The sequence below is a fragment of the Canis lupus genome, chromosome 22 (genome assembly GCF_011100685.1).
Source record: "Canis lupus familiaris isolate Mischka breed German Shepherd chromosome 22, alternate assembly UU_Cfam_GSD_1.0, whole genome shotgun sequence".
NCBI classification, from domain to species: domain Eukaryota; kingdom Metazoa; phylum Chordata; class Mammalia; order Carnivora; family Canidae; genus Canis; species Canis lupus.
The window spans coordinates 15,878,714-15,901,379 of NC_049243.1; the positions used below are offsets into that span (position 1 = coordinate 15,878,714).

The following is a 22,666-nucleotide window of genomic DNA, read 5'->3' on the forward strand; positions in this document are numbered from 1 at the left end:
AGGAAATCATTCATTCATTAAAAAAAATATAGTTATTGGGTACTTAGCCCATGTCAGCTCAGGATATTAAAAGAAGCTCATGGAAGTAATGGTATTGTGATATTCGCCATGCTGTTTGATGTTCCAAAAATGAAGCATACATAATCTTCATTACTTTGCACTTAACATATTGTTTCGATAGCATGACAAAATGAACTTCCCTATGGAATAGAGGAGGATAAGAAAACAAAGAGCTTCTGCTCTCCTAGAAACATCTTAATTTAACTAAAGCTTCTATCTCTAAACATCAAAATACAGAATTCACCCTTTGTTTACATACTCAACCATTTCACTCTCTCCAAGACTATTTATTGGTACCCACAAAGCACTTCTCAGTGCTAGGGATACAGCTATGGAAAAAGACAGAAATCACTAGGAAAGATAAAGAGTCAAGACTGACCCCAAGGTTTGTGGCCTGGGCATTTCGAAGGATGGGATTATCATTGATTCAGATGGAGAAAGAGGTTTGAGAAGACCTATCAGGGGAGGTGGGTTTTAGAGATGTTAAGTTAGAAATATCTATTAGCGATTAGCATTAAAAAAAAAAAAAAAAGTGGAGAAGGTAACTGGCTCTAGGAGAGCCAGGTTCAAGAAAGAGGTTACCACAGCAACTGCGGGCAAAAATCAGGGTCTACATGGAACCACTTGGGAGTAGCAGAGAGAAAAGACCAATAGGGTATTTCAATTGCAGGTTTTCCTTTAAAGGCTGGGGAAATAAAGCAAAAAGGCTTTATATTTGCCTTTTGATGTAGAATATGTAGTGATGTAGAAGAAGAAAGATTGTAATGCCCAGGGATTACGGGAGGAAAGTGTTTTGACAGTGAGAGTGACCAATTGAGTCAGGGGCTCTAATAGGTCAACTAAGAGGACTATTAAGTTACAGGCGCATTTGGCAAATTGATGACTTGACAAGAACAGTTTCTACAAAGGGACAGAGCTGCTGTCTCAAGTAGGAAAATATTCACTTTCTCATATATACCACATGCAACCAAGATCATTAAAATTGGCACTAGAATATTCTCCTCCTTCCTCCAAACGCATCTTTATACTTCAGTTTATTAACCTTTGGTTTCAGCAAGTAAGGTGTTTCTCTTTAGGTGTTAAATCATGGACTCAATTCTAACAGATATTGCAAGCTCATTTTGTTACTCTTGTCTCAATTATCAAGGAGGCCGCTTGCGTGAGTAAAAGTATTTTTAGCCTAACCTGTAGCTGGAGGGCTGTGTGAGTGTGTGACCAACTCAGGCGTAGGATATAGCTGAAGGGATGTTTCCTCAAGAGCAGCAGCAAACAAAAGGTTCACCTCAAGGGATGGGACCAGCAAAGCCCACAGACCAAGTCCAGGAAAAGGAGCAGCAGGAAGCGTAATTACAAAGAGTGGAACAAATGTCAGCAACACAGGAAACTAGAAGGCACAGATGCGCAACAGGGGGCCAAGTAAATAAACTGTAAACAGAAGTCTCAGAAGAGATATTCAATATGAGGGACAGAGCTGGTCAAAGGCAATCTGAGGAACAAGGCAAATGATCAAGGAAAAATCATTAGACCTAGAAAAAGGTTAATCAGCAAGACAAAGAAAGGAACATGCCACCATCTACATCACTTCATCAGCAAAGTAGTTTTCTGCCCTTGAAAATGGTCACATTTCTTCATCTGTGAATACCCATCACCTAAATTTCCTCTCATACACAATTTAACTTACTATCACCATGCTCAGTGAAAATATGCGAAAAAATAAACACGTCAAGAATTTTTACATTTTGACCAAAAACCTGTGACACTTTCAGACAAACAACCTGAAGCACAAAATTCAAGGTATTCTAACAGGTGTGATGCCTGAGGCTCAAACATTAAACCCATCCAATGTTTTCAAAGGCCACCAGAGCAAATGCTTTGTGTCCATGATTGTGCTGAAGGAACCGAGAAGGTATCTGACAGCCAAAGCAAGTATATTCTTCAGAAAGCTCATACTTTGTTAACATGTTCGTCCTGAATACAAGTAGAGGTCTTTACAAGTAAAATGATGGCTATACAACACTCAAAATATATCAGCTTTATAACCTAAATTCACGTTATAAACAAGTACCAGTCAAGTACTTACATAAAAATTCTATCAGAATCTGTGAATAATTATTACCTGGGCCTGGAAGATACAGCTTAGATTGTTATTCATCTTCCCTACCTCATAGCAGAAATCATCTGTTTCTCTTTGCACAATCAAATTTCATATTTATCAAGTTAAAATGAGTACATGGTGCTTACAGAGAAATAGTTTGCCTCTAGTGCAAAGACCCCAAAGAATTTAAAAAGTACACGCATTAATTCAGAATAAAAACTAGAGGGAGGGGCAAGATGGCCGGAGAGTAGGGTCCCCAGGTCACCTGTCCCCGCCAAATTACCAAGAAAACCTTCAAATTATCCTGAAAATCTACGAATTCGGCCTGAGATTTAAAGAGAGACCAGCTGGAACGCTACAGTGAGAAGAGTTTGCGCTTCTATCAAGGTAGGAAGACGGGGAAAAAAATAAAGAAACAAAGGCCTCCAAGGGGGAGGGGCCCCGCGAGGAGCCGGGCTGAGGCCGGGGCGAGTGTCCCCAGGACAGGAGAGCCCCGTCCCGGAGGAGCAGGAGCTGCACCGACCTTCCCGGGGGAAAGGGGCTCGCGGGGAGGTGGAGCAGGACCCAGGAGGGCGGGGATGCCCTCGGGCTCCCCGGAACAGTAACCGCAACTGCGCGCCCAGGAGAGTGCGCCGAGCTCCCTAAGGGCTGCAGCGCGCACGGCGGGACCGGGCGGGACCCGGAGCAGCTCGGAGGGGCTCGGGCAGAGGAAGAGGCTCCGTGCGGAGGGGGCTGCGCGGTTCCAGGAGCAGCTCGAAGGGGCTCGGGCGGCGGCTCCGCGGAGGGGGCTGCGGGGCGGGAGCAGCTCGGGGGGCTCGGGGGCGGCTCCGCGGAGGGGGCTGCGGGGCGGGAGCAGCTCGGGGGGCTCGGGGGCGGCTCTGCGGAGGGGGCTGCGGGGCGGGAGCAGCTCGGGGGGCTCGGGGGCGGCTCCACGGAGGGGGCTGCGGGGCGGGAGCAGCTCGGGGGGGGCTCGGGGGCGGCTCCGCGGAGGGGGCTGCGGGGCGGGAGCAGCTCGGGGGGCTCGGGGGCGGCTCCGCGGAGGGGGATGCGGGGCGGGAGCGGCTGGGGGGGCTCGGGGGCGGCTCCGCGGAGGGGGCTGCGGGGCGGGAGCAGCTCGGAGGACTCGGGGCGGCTCCGCAGAGGGGGATGCGGGGCGGGAGCAGCTCGGGGGGCTCGGGGGCGGCTCCGCGGAGGGGGCTGCGGGGCGGAAGCGAATCCAACAGCGCAGGCCCCAGAGCACAGGGCGCCGGGACACAGCCCAGGATCCGGCCTCCCCCGGGACAGGCAGAGGCCGGGAGGGCCCAGGACAGCGAGGACGCTCCTGCCCCAGCTGAGCAGATCAGCGGCCCCGCCCGGAGCCTCCAGGCCCTGCAGACGGAGAGCTCCGGAGCTACTGCGGGGGCTGACTCCAGGGCTCCAGAGCTGCCCCGCCACTGGGGCTGTTTCTCCTGCGGCCTCACGAGGTAAACAACCCCCACTGAGCCCTGCACCAGGCAGGGGCAGAGCAGCTCCCCCAACTGCTCACACCTGAAAATCAGCACAACAGGCCCCTCCCCCAGAAGACCAGCTAGACTGACAACTTCCAGGAGAAGCCAAGGGACTTAAAGTACACAGAATCAGAAGATACTCCCCTGTGGTTCTTTTCTTTTCTTTTTTTTTTTTTTTTTTTTTTTTGGTTGTTGTTTTGTTTTGCTTTTTGATTCGTTTCCTTCCCCCACCCCTTTTTTCCTTTCTTTTTCTTTTTTTTTTCTTTTTTTATCTTCCTTTTTTCGTTCTCTTTCTCTTTTCTTTCCTTCTTTCTTTCCTCTCTTTTTCTCCTTTTCCCAATACAACTTGCTTTTGGCCACTCTGCACTGAGCAAAATGACTAGAAGGAAAACCTCACCTCAAAAGAAAGAATCAGAAACAGTCCTCTCTCCCACAGAGTTACAAAATCTCGATTACAATTCAATGTCAGAAAGCCAATTCAGAAGCACTACTATACAGCTACTGGTGGCTCTAGAAAAAAGCATAAAGGACTCAAGAGACTTCATGACTGCAGAATTTAGAGCTAATCAGGCAGAAATTAAAAATCAATTGAATGAGATGCAATCCAAACTAGAAGTCCTAACGACGAGGGTTAACGAGGTGGAAGAACAAGTGAGTGACATAGAAGACAAGTTGATAGCAAAGAGGGAAACTGAGGAAAAAAGAGACAAACAACTAAAAGACCATGAAGATAGATTAAGGGAAATAAACGACAGCCTGAGGAAGAAAAACCTACGTTTAATTGGGGTTCCCGAGGGCGCCGAAAGGGACAGAGGGCCAGAATATGTATTTGAACAAATTCTAGCTGAAAACTTTCCTAATCTGGGAAGGGAAACAGGCATTCAGATCCAGGAAAGAGAGAGATCCCCCCCTAAAATCAATAAAAACCGTTCAACACCTAGACATTTAATAGTGAAGCTTGCAAATTCCAAAGATACAGAGAAGATCCTTAAAGCAGCAAGAGACAAGAAATCCCTGACTTTTATGGGGAGGAGTATTAGCGTAACAGAACACCTCTCCACAGAGACCTGGCAGGCCAGAAAGGGCTGGCAGGATATATTCAGGGTCCTCAATGAGAAGAACATGCAACCAAGAATACTTTCTCCAGCAAGGCTCTCATTCAAAATGGAAGGAGAGATAAAGAGCTTCCAAGACAGGCAGCCACTGAAAGAATATGTGACCTCCAAACCAGCTCTGCAAGAAATTTTAAGGGGGACTCTTAAAATTCCCCTTTAAGAAGAAGTTCAGTGGAACAATCCACAAAAACAAGGATTGAATAGATATCATGATGACACTAAACTCATATCTGTCAATAGTAACTCTGAATGTGAACGGGCTTAATGACCCCATCAAAAGGCGCAGGGTTTCAGACTGGATAAAAAAGCAGGACCCATCTATTTGCTGTCTACAAGAGACTCATTTTAGACAGAAGGACACCTACAGCCTGAAAATAAAAGGTTGGAGAACCATTTACCATTCGAATGGTCCTCAAAAGAAAGCAGGGGTAGCCATCCTTGTATCAGATAAACTAAAATTTACCCCGAAGACTGCAGTGAGAGATGAAGAGGGACACTATATCATACTTGGAGGATCTATCCAACAAGGGGACTTAACAATCCTCAATATTTATGCCCCGAATGTGGGAGCTGCCAAATATATAAATCAATTATTTACCAAAGTGAAGAAATACTTAGATAATAATACACTTGGTGACTTCAATCTAGCTCTTTCTATACTCCATAGGTCTTCTAAGCAAAACATCTCCAAAGAAACGAGAGCTTTACCAGATGGATTTCACAGATATCTACAGAACTTTACATCCAAACTCAAGTGAATACACATTCTTCTCAAGTGCACATGGAATTTTCTCCAGAATAGACCACATACTGGGTCACAAATCGGGTCTGAACCAATTCCAAAAGATTGGTATCGTCCCCTGCATATTCTCAGACCATAATGCCTTGAAATTAGAACTAAATCACAAGAAGTTTGGAAGGACCTCAAACACGTGGAGGTTAAGGACCATCCTGCTAAAAGATGAAAGGGTCAACCAGGAAATTAAGGAAGAATTAAAAAGATTCATGGAAACTAATGAGAATGAAGATACAACAGTTCAAAATATTTGGGATGCAGCAAAAGCAGTCCTAAGGGGGAAATACATCGCAATACAAGCATCCATTCAAAAACTGGAAAGAAAAAAAAAAAAAAGAAAAAAAAAAAAAAAAAAAAAAAAAAAAAAAAACTGGAAAGAACTCAAATACAAAAGCTAACCTTACACATAAAGGAGCTAGAGAATAAACAGCAGATTGACCCCACGCCCAGCAGAAGAAGAGAGTTAATAAAGATTCGAACAGAACTCAACGAAATCGAGACCAGAAGAACTGTGGAACAGATCAACAGAACCAGGAGTTGGTTCTCTGAAAGAATTAATAAGATAGATAAACCATTAGCCAGCCTTGTTAAAAAGAAGAGAGAGAAGACTCAAATTAATAAAATCATGAATGAGAAAGGAGAGATCACTACCAACACCAAGGAAATACAAACGATTTTAAAAACATATTATGAACAGCTATATGCCAATAAATTAGGCAATCTAGAAGAAATGGACACATTCCTGGAAAGCCACAAACTACCAAAACTGCAACAGGAAGAAATAGAAAAGCTGAACAGGCCAATAACCAGGGAGGAAATTGAAGCAGTCATCAAAAACCTCCCAAGACACAAGAGTCCAGGGCCAGATGGCTTCCCAGGGGAATTCTATCAAACGTTTAAAGAAGAAACCATACCTATTCTCCTAAAGCTGTTTGGAAAGATAGAAAGAGATGGAGTACTTCCAAATTCGTTCTATGAGGCCAGCATCACCTTAATTCCAAAACCAGACAAAGACCCCACCAAAAAGGAGAATTACAGACCAATATCCCTGTTGAACATGGATGCAAAAATTCTCAACAAGATACTGGCCAGTAGGATCCAACAGCACATTAAGAAAATTATTCACCATGACCAAGTAGGATTTATCCCCGGGACACAAGGCTGGTTCAACACCCGTAAAACAATCAATGTGATTCATCATATCAGCAAGAGAAAAACCAAGAACCATATGATCCTCTCATTGGATGCAGAGAAAGCATTTGACAAAATACAGCATCCATTTCTGATCAAAACTCTTCAGAGTGTAGGGATAGAGGGAACTTTCCTCAACATCTTAAAAGCCATCTACGAAAAGCCCACAGCAAATATCATTCTCAATGGGGAAGCACTGGGAGCCTTTCCTCTAAGATCAGGGACAAGACAGGGATGTCCACTCTCACCACTGCTATTCAACATAGTACTGGAAGTCCTAGCCTCAGCAATCAGACAACAAAAAGACATTAAAGGCATTCAAATTGGCAAAGAAGAAGTCAAACTCTCCCTCTTCGCCGATAACATGATACTCTACATAGAAAACCCAAAAGTCTCCACCCCAAGATTGCTAAAACTCATACAGCAATTTGGTAGCGTGGCAGGATACAAAATCAATGCCCAGAAATCAGTGGCATTTCTATATACTAACAATGAGACTGAAGAAAGAGAAATGAAGGAGTCAATCCCATTAACAATTGCACCCAAAAGCATAAGATACCTAGGGAATAAACCTAACCAAAGATGTAAAGGATCTATACCCTAAAAACTATAGAACACTTCTGAAAGAAATTGAGGAAGACACAAAGAGATGGAAAAATATTCCATGCTCATGGATTGGCAGAATTAATATTGTGAAAATGTCAATGTTACCCAGGGCAATATACACCTTTAATGCAATCCCTATCAAAATACCATGGACTTTCTTCAGAGAGTTAGAACAAATTATTTTAAGATTTGTGTGGAATCAGAAAGACCCCGAATAGCCAGGGGAATTTTAAAAAAGAAAACCATATCTGGGGGCATCACAATGCCAGATTTCAGGTTGGACTACAAAGCTGTGGTCATCAAGACAGTGTGGTACTGGCACAAAAACAGACACATAGATCAGTGGAACAGAATAGAGAATTCAGAAGTGGACCCTGAACTTTATGGTCAACTAATATTCGATAAAGGAGGAATAGACTGGAAGAAAGACAGTCTCTTCAATAAATGGTGCTGGGAAAATTGGACATCCACATGCAGAAGAATGAAACTAGACCACTCTCTTGCACCATACACAAAGATAAACTCAAAATGGATAAAAGATCTAAATGTGAGACAAGATTCCATCAAAATCCTAGAGGAGAACACAGGCAACACCCTTTTTGAACTCGGCCACAGTAACTTCTTGCAAGATACATCCACGAAGGCAAAAGAAACAAAAGCAAAAATGAACTATTGGGACTTCATCAAGATAAGAAGCTTTTGCACAGCAAAGGATACCGTCAACAAAACTCAGAGACAACCTACAGAATGGGAGAAGATATTTGCAAATGACATATCAGATAAAGGGCTAGTTTCCAAGATCTATAAAGAACTTATTAAACTCAACACCAAAGAAACAAACAATCCAATCATGAAATGGGCAAAAGACATGAACAGAAATCTCACAGAGGAAGACATAGACATGGCCAACATGCATATGAGAAAATGCTCTGCATCACTTGCCATCAGGGAAATACAAATCAAAACCACCATGAGATACCACCTCACACCAGTGAGAATGAGGAAAATTAACAAGGCAGGAAACCACAAATGCTGGAGAGGATGCGGAGAAAAGGGAACCCTCTTACACTGTTGGTGGGAATGTGAACTGGTGCAGCCACTCTGGAAAACTGTGTGGAGGTTCCTCAAAGAGTTAAAAATAGACCTGCCCTACGACCCAGCAATTGCACTGTTGGGGATTTACCCCAAAGATACAGATGCAGCGAAACGCCGGGACACCTGCACCCCGATGTTTGTAGCAGCAATGGCCACGATAGCCAAACTGTGGAAGGAGCCTCGGTGTCCATCGAAAGATGAGTGGATAAAGAAGATGTGGTTTATGTATACAATGGAATATTACTCAGCTATTAGAAATGACAAATACCCACCATTTGCTTCAACGTGGATGGAACTGGAGGGTATTACGCTGAGTGAAGTAAGTCAGTCAGAGAAGGACAAACATTATATGTTCTCATTCATTCGGGGAATATAAGTAATAGTGAAAGGGAATATAAGGGAAGGGAGAAGAAATGTGTGGGAAATATCAGAAAGGGAGACAGAACGTAAAGACTGCTAACTCTGGGAAACGAACTAGGGGTGGTGGAAGGGGAGGAGGGCGGGGGGTGGGAGTGAATGGGTGACGGGCACTGGGGGTTATTCTGTATGTTGGTAAACTGAACACCAATAAAAAATAAAGAAAAAAAAGAAAAAAACAATAAAAACTAATCAGACTACGAGATGTAGACAAACACAGGAATAGTAAAGTAGATCAGCAGATGTAAAGTTCTATAGATTATTTTATTTAGACTTCCAATTGAGTGTTCTATAAATGATAGACACAGTAAGAGAACAAATCAGAGCTTGAGGTAACTGTATCGTTTCCATACAAATACAGAGATATAAATTGTAGGATTTAAGAGGCTATAATTTATATGAAACAGGACTACTCAAAAAACAAAAGGATTTTTAAATATTTATTCAGACATACCCCCACTGAGACAGCATTAATTTCTTCTGTGTCCCCCTATGCATTTTGCTGGAATTCCTACTATTGTATTTTACTTCTAAAACTTAGCTAGCTTTAGATTCCCAAGTATATGCTTCTTAAGGGCAGGAGTGTACTTCTTTATAGCTCTTGTATAACTCACTGCACAGCAGTCACTGAATAATTAACTAATTGACTGCTTAATTATGAAACTGTGCAGTTAAGCATGAGGCAAGTTTATCTTTCTTATGATCTACTGTAGCATAAGTGAAGAAATTTATTATGCAAACTCAGAAAACTGGCAGTATATTCTAGACAAAAATTTTTACCACTAATTTATACTTAGAGGTATGCTCCCTATGACAGGAGTTCACGTTAGATTATTCTTCACTGTATTTAACATCTTAGCTTAATGGCATATTTACCAGTCCATTTTAATACATGTAACATTTCGATTTATATTGATACATTAATCCTATTGATGTAAACTTCAATAGAAGTAGTCAAAACAGAGGAATTCAAACAAATTTATTCCATATTCTTCTGGAAGGCTCCAACACAGTCCTAAATATAAAAACATTCTACTATCCCTATTCTGTTCTTCATTAAATGTGAGAACAAGTTATTTGAAATTGAAAATAACTTTGTTTAGTAATTTGGGGGTAGTGGTGGAGATATTTGAAACAAAAAGAAGGAGTAAATTAATGAATATGACTATTCATTATAGTATATATTATATTCATTCATTCATTCATTCAATATCTTTATTTGGGCTCCAGTAAAATTAAACCTGGGAATATTTTGAGTTTTTTAAGGGGGGATAGAAAAAACAAAAAGAAACAGAAGCAAATAAACTTGACTGTAGCTAAAGAGTCATTTTAACATGATTTATTTCAGTGTCATATTTCTCAATTATTAGTAACAAATTTCAAAATACAGTGACTATAACTCAATTAAAGGTAATTTTTCCTACTTACTGAGACATAACAAAATGTGACCCAATTTTGCAAATATCCATCCTGTTATTGAGCTCAATGAAATCCAGAAATTAAAGAGGTTTTTGTTTTTTGGGTTTTTTTGGTGGTTGTTGTTTTTAAGAAAAACTGTCTTTGCAGCAGCCAGGGGAATGCAATTCTCAATCTCTTGACTGCAGGGAGTATAAATGACCAACAGTCCAGCCTCAGCTGCTACCCTGTGAAATCCATCACAACAGGTGAGCCGAGGCCATGCTCCCACGGGCTTCTCCCAGCCAATGTCTGAACACACCAAGAATACTAAAATGGGACACAGGGGCTTTAGCTTGAAGATTCCCCAAGGATCCTGCCAAGTTCTCTTGGAACTATACAGCAGCCAAAGATACATCCCTCAACTCACCTTTCTTTCTCTCCTCCACCTGGCATCAGATCTGCAGTGAGTTAGACTTCTCCCCACCTCCTCCAGCCCTCTCTCCTGGTCCTCTAAGAGGCCTTTCCCTAGTCCCATGCATATTAAATATCTTGCTTCTCAAAAGACCCAGATTAATACATCCTTGTTCTACAAAGCAAGTTTCAGCAAGAATATCACTTCCAAGTTATCTGATTCATAAGTATTATAAATGAAACTTCATATTCGACAGGACACTTTCACCTTTTCCTCCTGTTCTCTAATGCAAGCACCTCATGCACTTTAATATGTAACCATGAGATTTTTTTTTAAGACCATGTGCATGCCAGGTGTCTGCATAGGTCTGAAATTTGATTTTCCTCTAATAACAGTTCTAAAGATATCAAAACTTGGATTATATTTCTGCCTTTTGCCTCTTTGAAAAACATCTTCTGGGGTAGAGCAAGATCTACCATGAGAATCCTAGAAAGACTTATCAATCATTCCTGTCCATGGAATCCTGTAAGGGTATCATCTACCACCCTTGTCTGATGTCCCTTTAGTTATAACTAAGGTAGGAAAAGACTTTGTAGGATCACATGAACCAAAATTAATGAAGGTTTCATTCTATTCAATCTACAAGGTACCATGAATGTATAGGAAAAATACGAAGAGGATCAGACTGAAGGAGAAGTCAATAGGCTAACAGGAGAAGGTTCAGTGGTCTGTTCCCCACTGCATGACAATTCACCCTGAGTCTCTTACATTTCTGCACACATTGCAAGTAGAGGCTCTGGTGGTCCATCTTCTGGATGATCTTTTGAATGATGTTTGAATAGTAAATCGATAGGCATGCTTCATGTCCAGTATAATTATGATAATAGCTCTCTGGAGTTAAAAGCAGGCACTATTACAATCCATTATAAAAGATCAGAGTCTTCTAAACTCAGAAGTTGCACAACCTGGCATCTCCACCTTATCTTCAGACCCTCCAAAAGCAAGGATTGGACTCAATTTTATCCTGAACTGAGAATCCTAAAGTTTATCATCCAGCTGGGAAGCCACATTGAAAGCATGATTACCCAGCAGCCACCCATTTGATAAAGGTCCCAGTTGGGGACCCCAAATAACTGCAAATAATACTTTCCATCCAGAAGCACCATGTAGACCATCAAGACTATCTATGTTATGAAAAAGTGAGATGTTAATTTGTTTGTCTCTCCAAATTCAGACTCTCACCTCAGAGGTCACCATAGAAGACATTCAAGCATCTAAGCAAACACTAGCATTACACCATCAGATAACTATGAAGAGCTCTCCAAACTAAGGCTACAAGTGGTCCTAGAGAAAAACATAACTATTTATATATATCCGTATGCATTTATCCATATGATGGGAGCCACCCAATCAGAAAAAGAGGTAAGATATTTGTCCCTGATTTTAGTTTAAGTGATCAATGATACCACATTGGCCTTAGAAAGCACTCAGCTTCAACTCACTAGCTAGGGATGTTTTGGATAAAAGAACTGCCCTAGACTTCATTCTTACTGAACAAGGGGAAGTCTGTGCAATCACTAATACATCATTCTGTACCTGACTACCTCAGGCAAAGTAGAAAGATCAATAGAAAAAATTAAGAAAGACTTCTGGTGTTCTAAGTTAGACCCTAATGGTCTGTGGGATTTCTTCACTTGACTGCATCTGGGACCTGGAAGGCCTGGCTGAGGTCCATACTGCAGGTTGGCCTCAACCTGCTGCTCGGAATCTGGCTGAGCAACAGCCTTAAATAAATACTCTGAGACAAACTGATTTCATCACAGCCTGTGTTGATCAGAATAAGTGCTGCCAATGATGTGAGAGTTGAACTCCCTGTACTTATGGTTTCTCTCCTAAAACACAATCCACTGCAACTGGAAATTGTGGCTGATACAAAGCTGTACTCAGCCACTACTGCTGCTGTGAGTAATGAAGTCTTTTGTTGTGGACCAAGGGATTATGTCCTCTCGTAGCACCTATAAAACTTATGGCAGACTAACACACTAATATACAAGTGACGTAAAATCACAGACCTTTCATGTTCTTGACACTCTCTACCCATGAGTCCAAGAGGACTGAAAGAGGGAGAAATCATAGGAAAACATAGCATGCTGTCACCACAAGCCTGAGAATAAATGTACAGAAAAGCAAACATCCACTCAAAAAACTCTAGGATCCCCACACCTTGATTCCTTTTCTGACAGAAAATCTACCACAAACAGTCCCATGACCAACAGCAAGAGTTTGAACAAACTCTTCAGAATCATATCTAATGTTTCTGGTAGCAAAGTATGGCTCTAAAAAGAGAAGGGATAAGACACACATAGAAAAGAGAAATAAAAGGGAAAAAAATAAAAATAACATAAATTCAACATGTGGTTGAAAACTAGATATTGGTTTACCCACACTTATTCCAACCCTCTTCTTGTAAGGAAAACTGAGCCTACACGAGGGGGCAATCACACGTATCAAGACTGGGCCCCAGGAGGAAAGGTTTGGTGCTTTGAGAGACGCACTGCCATGAGTCCCAGTGTGTCAGGTACCGACCAGAGTAGACTATTGGGAGAGGCATCTCCCATAAAGCACATTCCCAGAAGTGGCCGGCATTTCTTCTACATTACTTCTGACTAATATCATCCACACATGGTTCCCTGGGCCTGCCAAAATTCTGTTATGGTACCCAGTACCACATCCTGCTTAAATTACCCACAGTGGCTTATGCTGCTTGGATCTGTAAACCCCTTTCTGATACACCTGAGAAAAATACATATTTATTTTGAGTCTGATATTTATATTAGTACTTTCTTGAAAAGTATGACTTTTCTTACTCTCCAAGGCCTAAAGATAATTTTAAGTTGTTTCTGGCACTTTTTTTTTTTTTTTTTTACTGTCTTACTGTACCCTATGAGTGGGAGGAATGAAAGGATGTTCAATTCTATCAGAAACATGGGCGATCACATTATCTCATTATCAGATTCAAAAAAATCTAACAATCTTCTTTTAAAAAGTACTTTGTTATGTAGTTTGCAATAAAAGACCAATGAGAATTTTTTTTTACTTTACTATCTCCCATTTTCTCCAATTTAAAAGCAAACAGTTTCTATTTTGTTCAGCAACAAACAAGTTGTATTTTTAATTTGGTGATTTGTTAATATCAACCACACTAGTACATTTCAATAAATGCAAATTACATAGGTAATGGTATAAAATGGGCACTTATATCAATAGCTTTATGGAAAAAATGATAACCAGCTAATTCTAAAATATACTTTACTTATAGAAAATTCAGGAACACCCATAGAGGAAAGTATTTTTAGATATTACTAAAGGGTTGCTTGATCTTTTTAAAGGAAATAGAGAACAACCAGCAATCCCAGAAAAGACAATCTACTTACTTCCCCACCACCCTCTATCTCCCTATGTTAGCTATCTAGAAAACAGTACCCTTAGCCCCTAACTTAAGCTTGACACCTGCTAGCTTAGGCTTAGTAATAATGAGAAACTTCCTTCAAAAGTAAAAACGCAGAACAAAAATGTTGAGTAGGGTAATTTTAATCTAAACAGATGAGAAAAATGAAAAAAAAATGCTAAAGTGAACTTTCTATTCTCAATAAGAATTAAACTTTAAAAACTGCATCAAGGAATTTTAGTGTTTCAAAAAATAACTAACCATAAAAGACAATATAATTACTTAAAACTAAGGCAATTAATTTCATAAGAGCAAATATAATCAGCCACCTATGTCTTGGAAAAAAAAATTTCAAGAATTGAGTCAAACAGATGACTTCAACAACTATCCAAGGGAGATGTTCCTGGCTAGCGATGCCCTCACCCTTTTTCCCTTAACACTAAATATGGCAAACAAGCAGTCATTAAAAAAAGAAATCATCTCCACCAATATTCACAGGTAGCATTATCTATAAAAGTCAAAAAGTAGAAACAACCCACATATCCACCAAATGACAAATTATAAATAAAATGTTGAATATGCATAAAATAGTATAATTATTTGGAGGGGAAAAAATGAAGTTGTGATACATACCTCAACATGAACACTGAAAATATTAAGTGAGAGCAAAAATTAGAAAAGACCACATGTTGTATGAATTTTATCAAAAATCCAGAATATCGAAAATCTATAGACACAGTAGATTAGCAGTTGCCTAGAGCTAGAAGGAATGAGGGTATTGCAGGGTGATGGTGAAGGAGCTGGAGGGGGGATAAGGGGATTCTTTTAGGGGTTATGAGAATGTTATTGATTATAGTGAAAGTTGCATACAATTCTGATTATACAAAAATACTCAACTGTCCGCTTTACATGGGTAACTTATGATACGTGAATCTTATCTCAATAAAGGTGTTTTTAAAAAGGAATTATTTCAATAATCATACCAAATGTTTAAATATATTTTAATTTCTTCAAATCTTAATGTCTTCTATAAATACATTCCCAATTTTTAACTGACCATTTGATTTCAGAAATTCTTATATTTACTAGCTAAATATAAATTTAACTATACCAATCTATTTTCCATATGGAAAATTGAGAGTAATCACCCATAAAAGAAATGACTAAACACACCCAAAAATGTTTTTGATACATGTAGTTTGCCTTCAGGTTCATATGGCAATCAGTTATAATTCTAAAGGTTTACCTCAATGTTTGAAAGCCAAAACAAATTAACATGCAAGTAACCAAGAATTTTAAGGTTGTAATTATCACCTTTCAATTAGTGAGTCATTCATGTTATTTACCTAGATGAAACATGGCTTAGTTCTTAACAAGACATTCTTTACCCCTTTCCTCAGAGCTTTAAAATGTTAAGTAGCCATAATACTGCTATCAACAAATTGGGACCCCAGTTTTACCAAGTTTTTTTTTAAAAAACACAACTGTTACACAATTCTCTGATGCCATTTATTTATGGCCACATCCAACACTTTCCTCGACCCCATCCCAAACCTTTGGCAACCACTAACCTGTCCTCCATCTCTAAAACTTGGTTCATTCAAGGACACTAAATAAATGGAATCACCCAGTGTGTAACCCTTCATGATTGGCATTTTTCAATCAAGGTAATTCCCTGGAGATTCATGTAAGTTGTTGTATGAATCCATAGTTCATTCTTTTTCATTACTGAGTATTCTGTAGAATGAGTGTACCACAGTTGAACCAATCACCTGTTAAAGAACATCTGGATTGTTTCCAATTTGAGCCTATGACAAAGCTGCTATAAAAGTATGCATATGGGTCTGTGTGTGAACCTGCATTTCGTTCATCTCAGGATATGTTCATAGTATAATGCTGAGTTGTAGTAATATAACAACTTTAACATCAACATAGCTAATGTTTCTGAAGGAGGAAGATCCTCTTCAATCTCCATTCTCCACCGACTTTGTTTTTAGTTTAACAAAATTACTTTCTAAGGCTAACACTTACCAACATTAATGTGAAATAAACATTTTCAATACACTAATCTATGTAATCCCCACATCAACAATGAGATAGTGATCAATATTATCCTTCTCTTACAAGTGAGAAAACTGAAGCATAGAATTGATCGGGACATGATCCAGAGTCACAGAGCCAGGATGCAAAGGGCTGGGGTTTAAATTCAAGCTGCCTGACTCACAAGTCTCCTCCTTGCATCATAAGATACCACCCTCCTCCTCCCACTCTTGGGACATGTGTGTTATTAGAAAAGTGTGTGTATATAAAAAGTATACATTAGTATAAAAAGTGCTTAAGGGATAAAGTTTACATGTGACTCTTACATTTCCTAAGTGAGATTTTAAGAATTGAACAGGATCTCTAATACGCTACACAAATGACCAAAATTAATCTGATAACTTGGTACCATTTGTACAAATATTATATGAATAAAAGGTAACCTGAGTATTAAAGGAAAATTCAGATAAACTAAGTGTTCAGCTTTTCTCTACAAATCTCAATTTACTATTCATTAAGGCTTGTGGTAAATAGGAGCTCTGGAGCCAGATGAGAAAGGAGGAGAAGAAAAATGAAAGCAATGGTGTATAAAAAGACTTTAGAGAACACATCAAAATACTGAAGGAGCAGAGTCCACATCAAAGGTGGACAACATATCCCAGACCCCTCTCCCAGGCTTTCTGACAAGCCCAGATAAGTCAGGAGGGGCTTTCTTCCAGAAGCTCCAGGAAGGAGACCTACACAACAGGGACCATATACTCGAATTTCCAGGCCCACCTCCTGGCAGAGAAACAAATCACTAAAGGGTTCCTCACTAGCCATTCACAGCGTCATCAGAAAGGTCACCATCACAAACACCATCATCGGAAATGCCACAGTAAATTTATTAATTTGACCATCCCTAAGATTTTCTGATTGTTCATCAAAAACCATCTTTCTCCCTTAACATGAAGATTTGGTTTTTCTATTCCTACCACAGCAAGAAACAATACAAAGGCCAAGCTACACAGAGCTTTAAAATAAAATTTAAAACTAACTTTTTACTAATTAAGAGTGAAATAGATTTACTTTATAGCTATTAGTACATCTTGGTTTTCAAATATTGCTGCACAGTAGAATCATCTGAGAATCTTTAAAAATCCCAACAGTCGGGTCACATCAATTAAATATTAAAAATATTTGGAGGTGAGGGGTCAGATATCAATTATTTTCTTAAAGATATTCAGGTTATTAGCAATAATTGTAACAATAATTTCAGAATAAAAAGCTCTTCTTTATAAAAAGGAGAAATTAAATGAATATTAGTTATGCAGCTTGAACACTATAATGGTGAAGTCTAAAAGTGACTTTCTAGGAGCGCTTAAATATTTAAATATCTTCGAAAATCTTAGTGTACCTTGGTCTCATTATTATTCCTGTAAACTCAACTTTTCCAACATAAAAACTAATAAATCAGTGAAAAGTCATAATTCACTTAATTGCCAAAACATTTTAAAATTTGTAATCATTACCTAATGAGATAACAAAGAATAAACAATTCATGGACTATAATTATATATTTTACAGAGATCTCTAGTAAGTCAGCTTCTAGGAAAGTAACCTAAGGAAATAATAATAGGTACATGCAAAAAAAAAAAAAAAAATAATAGGTACATGCTAAGTTATACCTGAAAATACATTATGATATATTATCCATTCGAATTCTCTGCATTATTTGAAATTTTACCAAATACTAGAGGATATGCAGGGCTTCATCCTTGAATGTTACAAAACAATACAGAGGATTACACATGAAACCTACTTGCAGTTGAACTGAATCATGCCGGAGACCTTCCACAATGGATGAAAATCTGTCGATTTTTCTTTCTTCTCCAGCTGATGTTAAAGCTTCTAAAACCTCTTCGAGACTATCAAAAATTTTGAAAATAATTAGACTGCAAATAGCAAATAATCCAAAGGCCTTAATACAACTGCTTGATCTGCTGAACTCCAGAGTCCCTACTCTTAGGCAGACAGCAACATTTTGAAAGTTTACTGAGTACATAGCATGTATCAAGTACTACTACATGCTTTTTTTTTTATTCCTTTATTCCTAATAACCCTATGATGAGGGTTATTTACCAAACATTTATAGAGTGGTTTATACACATCAGGCACTATTTAAACCAATTTACAAATATTAATTCTTTTTTAATGTATATAGTTCTATGAAGTAGGTATTATTATCCCTTATTATAGATTAGGAAAAAAGGAGAAAAAAGTTCAGCAATTTGTCTGAGGTCTCACATCTCCAAATGGAGGAGGCATCTGAAATCAGACAGTGTGGAGAGTACCATCTCTGCTTTCTTAACCACTACACTCTCCTTCTTTGTGAGTATAAATGAAGTCTGGTAGCCAAGAATATACAGTGGTAAGGATTTATAGTCAAACATGAAAAATAAGAGATACACAAGAACTACACTTGCTACTCCTTCAGTGTGTTATCATAATCCAACATATTGTAGAAGCTCAGTTTGTAGACACAGGCATGCGGTCCAAAGACATGATCAACATCATTTTGATAACCAATTATGAAGTCAAGAAATAATAAATATGGAAGTGGAAAAAGAGGAAGGTGAAGGAGCAGGGGGAAAAAGAGAGGATAAAGAAAAAGGAGAGAAAAGAGGGATAAGAAGAAGGAAAAGAAAAAAGACATTAAGGAAGGAAGAGGGAGAAGGAAAAGAGAAGAAACAAGAAATGGGAGGGGTAGACGCAGGAGGAGGAGAAGGAGAAAGATGGAGGGGGGAGTACAAAGAGCATCATATGTAAATATTTAATACACCCTTAGGGTTCTACAAATAAAATTAATATGGTCTTTGAAAATGGGAAAGGGAACGTACTGAAGCTGTGCACCTTGGCCTTGCAGGCTGGGACTGCCGCTGAGGATAGCGCTGTCCCCAGCTGTGCCTGCAGGTGGGGAGCGAGGCCAGTAGTGCCCGGGCACTCTCCAGCGAGTCCACTTCGATCAGCCCAACAGTCACCTGCCCCGGCATGGTCACCACCAGGACAATTTTCAAATGTGTGCGGGAGGTTCTGCTTGCAGATCTCTGCCTAGCCTTTATGAGAGAGCTATTTCTTTGTTCTGTTGTTCAGCATTTCTATCTTTATCCTTTTGGGGTATTTTTTGTTCAAGTTTTTATTTAAATTCTAGTTAGTTAACATATAGCGTAATATCAGTTTCAGGAGAACTTAGCAATTCATCACTTGCATGTAACACCCAGTGCTCATCACAATAAGTCGCCTTATCTTTAGTCTTTTAAAAAAGCATTTTAAGCATTTAATTTTTAAATGCTTCCTGTAAAAAAATAAAATAAATTTTAAAAAATAAATGCTTCCTGTAGTAAGTATCCCAACCTTAAAAAAAAAAGGTTTATCTTTATAATTATGTTTTAAATGTATGCAATGGTCTTTTAGTTCCAATCCTAACATATATGGATAATGTCATTAAGTTTAAAACTTCAGGATGTACTTTATGGTCAAAGACTATGTACCCTTAACCAGTAAAGTACTACTATTTCATACAGCCCTTGTAAATCACTTTACAAATAGATTTGCTAGTAGTACAATGTTTGCTTTTATAAGGGAATATACATGAGTTTGAATTAACTCTATCTGAAAAATAAAAATATGTAAGAAACAGAATCCATCTGAATTGTTTTTTCAGTCTTCATTGAGAAATTTTATTTAGGGTTTGAATTCAGAACAGTGTAAGTATGATGAAGAAATCAGTTTTTCATAGAAACCTGTTAGCCTATAACTACTATATTGACTGAGAAATAATGGTTACTCAAACATTTCTGTTCAATTGTGAATCTAAATCAGCTGCTTAAGTAATACTTCATTTATTAACAGTAAATTCTAGTCTAAAATAGAATAATGAAAACTTTAAGTAAATCAAATTATATTGTAATGTCATTAGAAAAATGAGAAGACTTACATGCTTTCCTCTCCTACAATGCATACCGCAGAGAGGAGTTTCACCACATCTGTCATCATACTTGGGTGCTCAGGATCGATGGCTTTGGCTAATAGAGAAAGACTCCTCTCTTCACTCATAATTCTTTCCAAGCCATACTGTAACATTTTGGAAATAAGAGGTTAAATGTCAGCAGTTTATTGGAAAAAATAGCACCACAGAGGAAATATAATTATTTAAAAAGTTTAGAGGATAACACATATTTACACTTAATAAAAGCCAGAAAATATAAGGAATATATAACATCCTATGAAATATTTTACAAATAGAAATTCATAGAAGTAGTCACATCAAGAACTATATAAATATAGTTCAACCAAATATAAATAACTTCTTAAAGGTTGGTAAGGGACATATTACCCCAAGTAAATATCCCACAGAAAGAGAATGAGAACCACAGATGCAATGTAGTTCTCAAGCAAAAGGTAAAATTTGAATAAAATTAATCCAATATATCTAAAATATGATCGCTTCAACATAATATAAGACATTTATTGATGAGCTATTGTACCCTTTTTTCTTCCTAAGTATGCAAAAATCCAGTGTCTACTTTATATTTACAACACACCTCAATTCAGACAAGCCACATTTCAAAAGCGCTCAACAGCCACATGTGGCAACCACATAACAGAGTGCAGACCTAAAGAGTAACAGTAGATTCATAAAATGGGCACAAGTTGAAAGATGATTTGGGCAGATACCATGTAGAAATTGCCATAAGGAGCATAGATATTCTAATCAGAATGGTATTTTCACATCAGAAAGACAAAGCAGTTGTAAACACATTATAGAAATGGGATGATGCTGGATAAGGATAAAGTTTGTTTGCTACTGCCAGGATGTCACATCCAATTAGACGATAAGGAGTCATGTTAATGACTTCATGTTTTGATTTAAGGATATATACATCTCTTAGGGCCCACTTACAATCTATGGAAGATAAGTATCAAATAACAGAGGATAAATAGAAGCAATAAAATGATACAATTTATCTTCCATGCATCCCAGAGGATCCTTCTAAAGAGTGAGAAATTGCTTGATTAGAATTACTACTGAGCACAAAAAAGGACCTTAATCCCAATAACAGACCTATGAACTATGGCTTAACTCAAAATTAACACTAGATATAAGAATCAAAGCTAAATCTATAACAAGCTTAGACCTAAATGCTATGAGGAGTATGAAATCGTGTTTATAATTTTCCTATCTTGAGATACCATTTATATAAAGAAGCTGTTACACTGTGTTGAAATACCACATTTGCTTTAAACCGCTATCTAAGGAACACAGGTAACAAAGGGTACAGGCAAAAGGACCAAGGGCCCCAGGATACACTTTTTAGAGAGACTTCTCCCTCTCATTGGTGATAGGAAAATGTTTACAAATAGACAGCTAAACCAGCCAGGAAACGATCACTCTTGTGATGCCCTGGGCTTTCTCATAACTGGAAACAAAGAGAGAGCAGGCATAGGGCCAAGGACCACAATATCCTTTAATAATCATTCCAGGGAATTGTCAGAAGCTTATAAAGTACCACTTAGATCCAATTCAAAAAGTCAATCAGTCAATGATTACCAAGTACCAAAGGGCTGGCTCTGTCCTTAAAAACCTAAGGACAGAGTAAATGCCTTTTCCCTTCATTTCCCACCCACCAGGATGTCCTTAACCAATGCCTGCATCTCTGGAACCAGAATCCTGTAGCTCTTCCAACCACTCAAAGGAACTCATACAGATTTCCTCCAGATGATACTACCTACCTTCTCTGTGAAGCCCTCCAGCTCTAAACTACTACGTGTGGAGAGCAGAATATGAGCATTCTCTGATTTCATAGTTTTAGTCTAGTCATAGTTCTAGTCTAACTTCCCAAGCTCCATCATAGGCAGTATTCTGACTTTGCTAACATAAGAACACATAAGTGCTCACTTTCAGACTGGAATGAGGCCAGCTTACCACTACTGAGTTCCTAGAAATGCAGACAGAATTGCTTCCTGCTTGGATAGAATTACTCTTGTTCAGTTATTAATAAAAAAAAGAAAAGAAAGAAAGAAAAGAAAAAAAGTAAAACAAAACAAAAACTGCTGACTCTGAAAAAAATAATCAACTTACCAGTGCTAGCATCTAAATTGCATTAAATGAAGCCTATTTAAGATTAGAGGCAGCGACAAATTTTTGGAAGGTCTAAGGATGTCTTCTACTGAATGTCAAGGACCTACTCTGGTTTATATGAAAACTCATGTGTTCTAAACTGAAGACTAAAGCCAGGTTCCATTTGCATTCTACTTGAGACGTATCATTACCTAATAGAATTTCAAGAAACTGAAAAAGTGTTAGTTAGGAGGAGGGGAATACCCTAAATCCTCATGTAGTATGCTCAACAGGACATGAACACTAATGCTGAATAACTATCTATGCTGAGTTAGTCCCAGGGGCAAAGATACTACAGGTAAGAGGGCTGGCTAAGCACCTTTGCTGTGGGCGCATACCATAAAAC

General features: G+C 38.9%; 1 protein-coding gene across 18 annotated transcripts in view; it reads right to left on the reverse strand.

Moving 5' to 3' along the window:
• The window catches only part of DIAPH3 (diaphanous related formin 3), a 508,102-nt gene that overhangs the window by 331,096 nt on the left and 154,340 nt on the right, over window positions 1-22,666 (reverse strand). For all 18 annotated transcript variants that reach the window (XR_005376327.1, XR_005376326.1, XR_005376328.1 and 15 more), the window contains 2 exons: window positions 20,137-20,273; window positions 17,962-18,067 (listed from right to left, as the gene is read on the reverse strand). Coding sequence is in view for 14 of the 18 variants with exons in the window: in XM_038569687.1 (XP_038425615.1) it covers window positions 17,962-18,067; window positions 20,137-20,273 (243 nt within the window). In the remaining 4 variants the exon portion in view is untranslated. The remainder of the gene's footprint in view (window positions 1-17,961; window positions 18,068-20,136; window positions 20,274-22,666) is intronic.